We start from the raw sequence: 9,655 nt of genomic DNA, 5'->3' as shown, positions 1-9,655 counted from the left end.
TTCTCCAGCGATAATGAAGTGATCCTGGAGAGCACCGAAAATAAGCACTTCCCCAGCAAGTAGCAAACTCCCCTGAGTTTGCTGTGCTGAAGTTACAGCTCAGCATGAAACTGTTTGCTCCTGCCTCACGGGGACAGACCATCCCAGCACCACCTCGCTAAAGCCTGCGATGCCACCACAGTTACAAGCAGCTGAAGACAGGTGAAATTGCGTTTGTAGAATAGCAGTGGGATCCCAAGGGGCGTGCAATGGGTCAAGGATCTCAAGTGGTGAGTAATGGGACAGAGGTGCCAAGGGGCACGCTACGGGGAGAAGGATCTCAAGGGGTAGGCACTTAGAAGAATCTCAAGGGATGTGCAATAGGTCAAGGACCCCATGGGATATACAGTGGGATAAGGATGCTACGTGTATGTAATGAGGAGAAGGTTCCCCAGGTGCCTGGCACTGGGACAAGGATCGCGAGGCTCTGCGCGTCCCCGGCACAGCCCTTACTGCCCGGTGCGGTTCGGCAGGCGGCAGAGCAGGTTGGGTCTCCAACGGCAACCAGACAAGCTGCCGCTTTTCGCCTGGCTCCACTTTCCAAGGGAACAAGAAACAAACATTCCAGTCCGAGAAAGCAAGGTAGGGGAGTGAAACCTGATGGCCCCATCCCGGGGAGACGCTCCCGGGTGTGGGGCGTCAGCGCGGAGCGAGTGACGGTGGTGTCTCGGGGAAGCCCCACGGGAGATCTGCCCTCCCCACATCCCTCCCCAAAAAAGTGGGTACCTGGGGTAGGGTCTGTCTCAGCCACTCTCCGCGACACGCATCTCTCGCCCCGGTACTCACCGGTCGGGGCTCGGCGGGCAGCCTCGGCGCGGCCCCCGGCGGCTGCAGCGCCCGGAGCCGCCGGGGCTGTGCGGCTGGTCCCGCCGCCGGGGCGGAGCGCGGCGGAGCGCAGCCAAACGGCATTGTGGCGCCCCCCTGCGGCCAGCCTCCAGAACCTCCCGCCCCGCCGCGCCGCGCCGAGAATCCCCGGGACGGGCCCACGGGCGGAGAAGGCACGGGTGGGGGGGAGGGCTGCGCCTCCCCAGCCCGTGTGAGGAACGGACACGGGTGGCATTGGCCGGCTCTTCCCAGCGGGCCAGGGCACGGCGATCGGTAGAACTGCTGGGGAGAGAAGAGGGCAGGGCTGTGCAGGCAGCGGCTGGCGCTGGCTGAACAGGTTTGATCATCTGCAGAGCCTGTCAGGGAGAGGAAAAGCAGAGAGAAAATCCTTTTAGCAGGGCCTGTTGGGGCAGGACGAGGGGTGATGGGTTAAATCTAAAAGAGGAAGATTCAGGCTAGAGCTAAGGAAGAGATTTTTTTACACTGAGAATGGTGAGACACTGGCCCAAGTGGTCCAGAGGGGTGGAAGATGCCCCATCCTTGGAATCAGTCCAGCTGAGGTTTGTGCAGGGCTCTGAGCAGCCTGCTCCGGTTGCCAACGTCCCTGCTGACTGCAGGGGGGTTGGGTTTGTTGACCTTGAAAGGCCCCTTGCAATCCAAACCACTGTGTGATTCCATAACTCTAGAGAGCAATCTCCAAAGATGACCTAGAGGTTGCTGTGGCTGTGGTGGAAATCAGGCAGGGGTGGATCATGAGCAGGGACTAGGGCACAGGTCTTGTGAGGAGCAGCTGAGGACACTGGGGTGGTTTTTCCTGGAGAGAAGGGGGCTGGAAGGACACCTTATCACTCTCTACAGCTACCTGAAAGAAGGTGGCAGTAAGGTGGAGATTGATCTCCCAAATCACAACTGATAGAACAAGGGGAAAAAGACCTCAAGTCACACCAGGCGACTTTCAGGTTGGACATTAGGAAACGTTTCTTCATCCAAAGAGCTGTGAAGCCCTGGAACAGACTGCCCAGGGGAGTGCTGGAGTCCCCATCTCAAGAGGGCTTTCAAAGCTGTGTAGATGTGTGGCTGAGAGGCATGGTTTAATGGTGGCCTTGGCAGTGCTGGGTTAATGTTTGGACACAATGATCTTAGAGATCTTTTCCAGAGTTCTGTGACTCTGTGGCTGCACCTGGGAGCTGTTGCAGAAGAGGTAAGCACTGATACTCTGCCTCTTGGTCAGAATTTCTCTTCTTGGTTTCTCAGCCCAAGGGGATTCCCTTTGGGAGGGAAGGTGAGACAGTCAGCCAGACACCCTCTGGGGGCGACAGTGTAAAAGCAAAGTGAAGCCAGGAGGCCTCCCAGGCCAGACCAATCACTAGGGGCAAAGAAATGATGGGCGAGGTGGAAGTTGTGGGTCAGGTTTCAGGGTGAGTTCCACTGCCCGTGGAAGCAGGGAACTTTATCTGGCTCTCTGGGAAAGCTGCTGAGTATTACAGCCTTGGGGGAAACAGCCCAGCCTTGGTCTAACTATGATGGAGAGATGTGAGGCAGAGGACAGGCTGGGGCTGTGCAGAGGCCAGGGATGGCACACTCGATGGATGAAGGCAAGTTCTTCCTCTTCGAGAGAAGCTAGTGCCTATGAGAGAGGCTGGTGGGAGCCGATAGTCGATTTCCTCTCTGCAGTCAGACAGAAGTTCTCACCCTCCGGTCTGGCTGCCACAGGCTTTCCTTCTCCCTGGACACATTCTTCCTCCTGGAAGTGGCAGCCCTGGGGCTTGACACCTCAGCCATGAACTTGGTCACCACAGGAAAAATGTCAATGCCAGAACGAGTAGGGCTTTATGCTAAAACTGCTCTGGGGAGGTTCTGGCAAGCCCTTCATCCAGCACCACTAAGCACTGGGCTGCTGTGGGCACACTCACCAGTGCATTTCACAGGCTCACAGGATGTTGGGGTTGGAAGGGACCCAAGGAGATTGAGTCCAACCCCTCTGCCACAGCAGGGCAATACAATCTAACACAGATCACAGAGGAACACATCCAGACAGGCCTTGAAAGTCTCCAGAGAAGGAGACTCCACAACCTCTCTGGGGAGCCTGTGCCAGTGCTCTGTGACCCTTACAGCAAAGAAGTTCCCCCTTGTGTTGAGGTGGAACCTCCTGTGCTGCAGCTCACATCCATTGCTGCTTGTCCTATCCCAGGGAGCAGTGAGCAGAACCTGTCCCCACCTCCTGACCCCCAGCCCTCAGATATTTATAAGCATTGATTAGATCCCCTCTCAGTCTTCTCTTCTCCAGACTAAGCAGCCCCAGGTCCCTCAGCCTCTCCTCATCAGGCAGTGCCCTCCAGTCCTCTAATCATCCTTGTAGCTCTCCACTGGACCCTCTCCAGCAGATTCCTGCCCCTCTTCAACTGGGGAGCCCAAAACTGAATGCAGTATTCAAGATGACATCTCACTAGGGCAGAGTAGAGGGGAAGAAGAACCTCCCTTGATCTGCTGGACACACTCTTCCTGACACACCTCAGGATGCCATTGGCCTTCTGGGCCACAAGGACACATTTGCTGTCCCATAGTTAACTTGTCATCCAGCAGCACTCCCAGGTCTCTCTCCACAGGGCTGCTCTCCAGCAGATCACCTCCCAGCCTGTACTGGTGCAGTTTATTGTTCCTCCCCAGGTGCAGAACTCTGCATTTGTCCTTGTTGAACTTCCTCTGGTTCCTCTGTGCCCAGCTCTCCAGGAAACTCTGCAGCTCGAAGCTCAACCCACCCCCAGCCTCCTGAATTTCCACCGTGCAGCTGGTGTGAAAGGCAAAACAGCGCTGGACCCCGCGGCTAGAGGAGCCAGCAGATGGCAGGACCCATCCACGCACCGAGGTGAGTCCCTGCTCAGCGCCGCATCGCCGCCAGCGGGGCGCGGCTGCAGCTGTCGAGCGGCTCCCGTCCTCACCGGGGAGCGATGCCATGCGAGGCACGACAGGGAGAAAACGAGTTTATTTCCAGAGGCTGCGGGGAAACTGATTTAGATTTAACGAGCAGGCAGCAGTGAGGTATCTTGAGCTTTTATTTCAGTCCTAGTCCACAGGAAACAATATTCTCTAGCGTTACCTTCCTTACCGCGGTGTTTATCTGACCCAACGCTCTGTTAAATACAAAACACTGATTGGACAAGAATGGGTGATGAAAAAAAAACCCATGAGAGTCTAAAAAGATCCTTCAGACCCTTCTCCACAGACACCTTCAGTGTTAGGAGTTGTTTAAAATTAGTATAAAAGAGGAGGACAATCTGATCACCTGCTCCCTGCCTCCCGCCCTGCTTTGCAAGGGAAGGGTTTAGGAAGCAAGAGGAGAATGGGGACTTCTTTATCACAGAGGAGCCCACTTGGCAAATCTGGGCTCAAGGCAGGGTGGTGATGGCTCCAACAGAGCCTGGCCACTCATTCCCACCTGGGTGTCTGCCCTGCCCTGGGTTTCAGCAGGAGGGTGAGATGAAAAAGCCTCAGAAAGGTCCTTCTTGCACCTCCCTGAGCCTTGGGAGCCCCCAGGTTGGATTTAGGGCCAAAAGCCTCCCATGGGATAATGGCTTCTAAGAAAACTCCCTTGGGATGAAACCCATGGACAAAACATGATGGTGGACCCTGAGCACCCTCAGCCCCTGACAGGGTGTGTGTGCCCAGTGAGTGGGACTGATGGTCTGTCTCCAGGGTGGTTCCCCAGTGGAATTTAGTGATGGAGAAGCTGGGGGGGGGAACCTCGGCACAATGAGCTGCAGCTGTCATCATAGCCTGTGGTGGCTCTGGGAATCTGGTCCCCCAGACTCAGGGAAAATTGAAGCACGTGTTTGTAAAGCACTGGTTGTCCTCCAAGTGCCTCACAGAGTCCTCACATGAGCCTTGTGAGGCATGGAAATGTCTTCATCCCCATTTTACAGATGGGGAAACTGAGGCACAGGCAAGTGTCGTGACCTGCCACGTGGGAAAAATGGCATCTCCTGCTCTGGGACCCCATATCTCACTATTTTAACCCCAGATATACTCCACCAACTGCTTGTTACTCACAGTTTGGCATTCTCCACCCCCCACCCCATCTGCACTAGGTGACAGACTGGAACCTGAGGGCCTAGCAGAGGCAGCAGCAGCGACTGGGCTCGCACTGAGTCATTTAATCTCTGCCCCTAGAACTGCCCATTGTCCTGAGAGATGTCCCAGCCCAAAAGCTGCTTTGTGGTGCCCTGGACAGAGACCTCCCAGCAGCTCCATGCCAGGCTTGGGTGTCCAGAGTCCCTTATGGAAGTGAAATCCCACTGGATTTTCTTGCCAACCTGGTGACCACAGCCTCTCTGCCAGGAGGTGTCCAGTGTCTGGATGCTTCTCTTTGGTTCTTTGCTGCAAAATGGCCTGGTCTTGGACAGGCAGTCTTGGACCACTGCAGGCTGGGGGAACCCTAAGGGAGTACCAGGAGCTCAGCTCCTTGGCACACTGCTGGAGAGACAGGAGATGTGTGATGGTGGCCATAAATCTCCTTCACTAGCCACGTCATGACAAGACTGCTGCAGTTGTGATTAATCAAGATGCCAAAGAGAGAGGATAGGAAATCAATGCCTTGAGGGGCTCCTGGGGAAAGGGCAGACAGGGCTGAGAGCAGCCTACTGGCTCCCCTCACAGACCCTGGCATGCACTGAAGTCTGGCACAAAACCATCCCAGCTCCAGCAGCTCTGTTTGGGGAGTGGGATCTGGTGTGGTTTTCCCATTCCATCAGTGTTGGAGCTGCTCCTGGTGGCTGGCTGTTGTTTCATGGCTCTTTCTCCTGCCTGGAGGAGCACTGTGTAGCCATAGTTAGGCATTTTAAAAACAAGCATCAAGGACCTTCCCATCACAGCTCTCATCTGAAGATCACACAGAGACTTCTCTCTGGCATTCCCAGGAATGTCAGAATTCCTCCCAAAGGTGAATTTAAGTCTGCTATTGAGTAAGAGGTTCCTCATCAAAACAGGAGTGGAGAAGGAAGGCTGCCCTGAGATCTCAGACTAAGGAGGTTCACTTCCCTCCCTCAAGGAGAAAGAAAATCCTCTGGTGTCAATGGGCTAACCCCAGCGAGGTGGATGCCAAGAGCCAGATCCCTGCTCTGCTCCTCACCAAAGGCACACATGTGGCAGAGCCTGGAAGCAGGAGGGTGCTTCAGGGCTGTTGCTGGCACTGGGACTGGAGATGAAAACAAGAGGAAGAAAATGCCTAGGGGGGGTCCACAGGCCCATCTAGGAGGGATGTACCAAACTGTGCACTTAATACAGGCTTAGAGAAAGAGCTTTCCAGACTCTGTGGAGCCCTAGAAGAGATTCAAGTTTTAATCTCATGTTAGGCTTTGTTGACTCTGGACCTTGCCATCAAGAACCTGGGAGGGAGGCAATTGATGCTGACAGGACTTAGGACCACTCTTTGTGGTGTGGGGATGCTGTTGTGCCCCCCTCCCAGCTGGGGCAGCCGTATGCCCAGGGAGGACCAAAGGGGCTGGGTTTCTCCCCCAACCTAAACACCTCCAGACCTCTGTGTGGCCCTCACTAAGGACTTTGGTAGCCAAACCCAGCGTGTTCTTAGCCAGAGGCATGTGGGCCAAGACCCTTGGTCCTATAGGATGCTCAGGGCCAGCAGGTGAGGGAAGCCTCCCCTAGCCCCCCCAGGAGGAGTCGCTCCCCTATTGCCTGCAGTCCATCAGTCAACCACCACCTTCTGAAAGCTTTGCCTAGAAAGATGAACAGTTCCGAGGTTAAAAAAGGAAGAGCTGCTTAAAATCAACCTCCAGGCTCCTCTGGCTGTGCGGGAAGGGCACCGGCACCTGCTGCCCATGCAGTGAGGGGATGGCTCAGGGTGAGCCCACGGCTCTGGCTGTCTCCCCCTTCCCCTCCATGCCTCCACGTGCCAGCTGGCACAAATGTCTCTAAGGCAGCTACCAGGACGTTTTAGCCTCCAGCGCACCGGGCCGGTAGAGGTACCTCCAAATGGCGTAGTAGTGGATGCCAGCTCCGATGGCCACGAAGAGGTGCCAGATGGCATGGGCGAAGGGGATGCGGCCGTCGCTTTTGAAGAAGACCATGCCCAGGCAGTAGAAGAATCCACCAGCCACCAGCTCTGGGAGGCCATCCCTGTTGGGCTAGGAGTGGGCAGGGAGGCAGGACTCAGTGATGTTCATGGCATGCTTGCCTTTTCCCCACCACTCCACCACGACCGGGAGCGTGGCCCCAGCTGCAGGGTGTGGACAAGACTCTCACTTTGCCATAGAATCATAGAATCAACCAGGTTGGAAGAGACCTCCAAGCTCATCCAGTCCAACCTAGCACCCAGCCCTAACCAATAAACCAGACCATGGCACTAAGTGCCTCATCCAGGCTTTTCTTGAAGACCCCCAGGGACGGTGCCTCCACCACCTCCCTGGGCAGCCCATTCCAATGGGAAATCACTCTCTCTGTGAAGAACTTCTTCCTAACATCCAGCCTATACCTACCCTGGCACAACTTGAGACTGTGTCCCCTTGTTCTATTGCTGGTTGCCTGGGAGAAGAGACCAACCCCACCTGGCTACAATGTCCCTTCAGGTAGTTGTAGGCAGTAATAAGATCACCCCTGAGCCTCCTCTTCTCCAGGCTAAACAGGCCCAGCTCCCTCAACCTCTCCTCATAGGATTTGTGCTCCAGGCCCCTCACCAGCTTTGTTGCCCTTCTCTGGACATGTTCCAGCACCTCAACATCTTTCTTGAATTGAGGGGCCCAGAACTGGACACAAGCCTTCTGCTATGCCCTCCCCTCCAGCAAGGCAGCAAGGTCCCAGCAGCCCAGCTTTGCCAGGAGGATTTCAATGCAATGGAGCCCAGTCAGGAGGTCTGCTGGAGACACAGGTGGTATCTACTGGGCACCCAAAGCACTTGCAAAGCCAAGCTGAGCCACATGATATTTGAGGATGGCTTCATCCACTACACAGCCTGGACCACACCGATACACTGGAGACAAACCAACCCTCCTGAGATTTGTCCCTCATATTGGGTCCATGTGCTTCCCAGCAGTGGCTTACCATGGAGAGAATGACCAAGGCAGGGAAGAAGCCCATGATAACATAGCACACCAGCTCCACCAGCTTGTACCTGCGGTGGACAGAAAAGCTGCTTGGAGACAGATGCAGAGGGAGGGCCAAGTTTTATGCTTAGAATCACAGAATGTCAGGGGCTGGAAGTGACCTCAAAAGATCATCCAGTCCAACTCCCCCCTGCCAGAGCAGGAGCACCTTTTTTCTATTTTACAGACCAGTTTTGGCTTTAATTCCCATCTTCCTCCTTTCCTCTCCATCTTTGCTTTCCCTCCCCAATCTCCCTCCTTTCCTCTCCATCTCCTCTTCCCCCCGTCTCTTTCCTTTCCTTACCATCTATTTCCCCATCTTCCTCCTTTCCATCTCCTTCCTTTCAGCATCACCTCCCCTTTTCCACCATACCTGCCCCTTCCCCCTCACCTCCCATCCCACATCTTCCTGTTATCCCTCAAACACAGAGCACGTGGGTGCTGTTGGAGTCTCCTCCCACCCCAGGTGTGACCACTTTGCCCTCCCTGCCCACTCCCCTTTATAATCAGCCCCAGGAAAGGAAAGCTCCAGGCTTGCCCAACTGGGCAGAGGGATCCTTCTCCCAACATCACAGGTGAGTGCCCATGGTGCACACTGGGTGGTTGGTGAAGGGGATTAAAGGCCCTCCGGTTAGGGAGGAATAGGCTTGATGGTTGCTCTAACATCACTCATGGATGCTGCCTGTGCCTCCTTATTTAGGCTGAGCTCATCTGAGTCTTCTGCTGCTTCTTTCTGCTCGCTCATGTCCACTGCCATGTTCTAGGAAAAGGGGTAGAAGTAGCAGCACAGCAGGTCGCATGTCCTCATGCGTAAGCCACACCACTGCTGTGGTGCTGGCACCCAGGTGCGAGGGCGCTGGACCCCAAAGCTGACTCGGGCGGTGCCAGCTCAGGGCCGGGCTCAGGGCTCCGGGCAGGCGGCTGGGGCCCTTCGCTCCCTCTTTGGTGCCACCGTGTGGAGGAAGAGAGTCATGGCAGCGCCTCCTGCTCCTGCTGCTCTCTTGCCGCATCCCTGCCACCGAAACTCCGAAAGGCAGCGTGCAGATGGGGCAAGATGTGCTCCAAAGCAGTTCTCCACTGCAGGTTAACCTGTGCTTGTCTATCCCCATCCTCCTCTCCTGCACCTAAGCTACTGTTGAGACGGTAAGAGGGGCTGGCAGAGCTGAGCTGGGCTCCGCGATACCCACCTGCACAGCGCCCGGTGCAGGTACTCACCGCTCATGGAAGAAGAAGACATAGACAGTCCCAACAGAAGCCATGATCCAGATGATCCAGCGCATGTGGGAGGCCCAAGGACCCAGCTCCCTCAGGTTCAGCCTGCAGGATCCATGTTTGTGGTGAGGTAGGTCTAGGGCAGCACTCTGGTCCAGGCTGCAAGCAGCCAGGTGCCAAGGAAATGCTGCCCTCCCCCTCATGATTGTCCCATCAATGGGTCTTCCCAGCTTGTAACCTCAGCTTAAAGGGGTTGATGTCTCTAGGATAGGAAGTTTTTGTGGAAAGGGGCAGGGGACTGCCTCAAAGCAGAGCCAAAGCCAGGGGGGAAAAAACCCTCTTTGTTGGAACCAGGCTGATTTTCACCCCACCACTGGGGCCAAGTGATGGCCCCCACCTGCTGGCAACTCACCAGGGAGCATATGAGGCAGCAATGAAGAAGTAGATCACCATTCTGTCGAACATGTGCAAGCAGTGCTCCACAGTCC

The 9,655-nt window shown here is 55.6% G+C and overlaps 1 protein-coding gene across 2 annotated transcripts in view; it reads right to left on the bottom strand.

Annotated features, from left to right (window-relative positions):
* The window catches only part of MMD2 (monocyte to macrophage differentiation associated 2), a 33,900-nt gene that overhangs the window by 8,002 nt on the left and 16,243 nt on the right, over window positions 1-9,655 (bottom strand). Inside the window, exons 4-7 of one of the 2 annotated variants that reach the window (XM_064153637.1) lie at window positions 9,580-9,654; window positions 9,171-9,272; window positions 7,915-7,984; window positions 6,147-7,001 (exon numbers count right to left, since the gene is read on the bottom strand). In XM_064153637.1, coding sequence (XP_064009707.1) covers window positions 6,798-7,001; window positions 7,915-7,984; window positions 9,171-9,272; window positions 9,580-9,654 — 451 coding nt within the window. In that variant the 3' untranslated portion in view covers window positions 6,147-6,797. Of the gene's footprint in view, window positions 1-6,146; window positions 7,002-7,914; window positions 7,985-9,170; window positions 9,273-9,579; window position 9,655 lie in introns of those variants that run through there. The other variant, XM_064153639.1, reaches the window with a different exon arrangement.

The sequence above is a fragment of the Pogoniulus pusillus genome, chromosome 13 (genome assembly GCF_015220805.1).
Source record: "Pogoniulus pusillus isolate bPogPus1 chromosome 13, bPogPus1.pri, whole genome shotgun sequence".
In the NCBI taxonomy this organism is placed as follows: domain Eukaryota; kingdom Metazoa; phylum Chordata; class Aves; order Piciformes; family Lybiidae; genus Pogoniulus; species Pogoniulus pusillus.
This window is presented reverse-complemented; position numbering and strand designations above follow the sequence as displayed.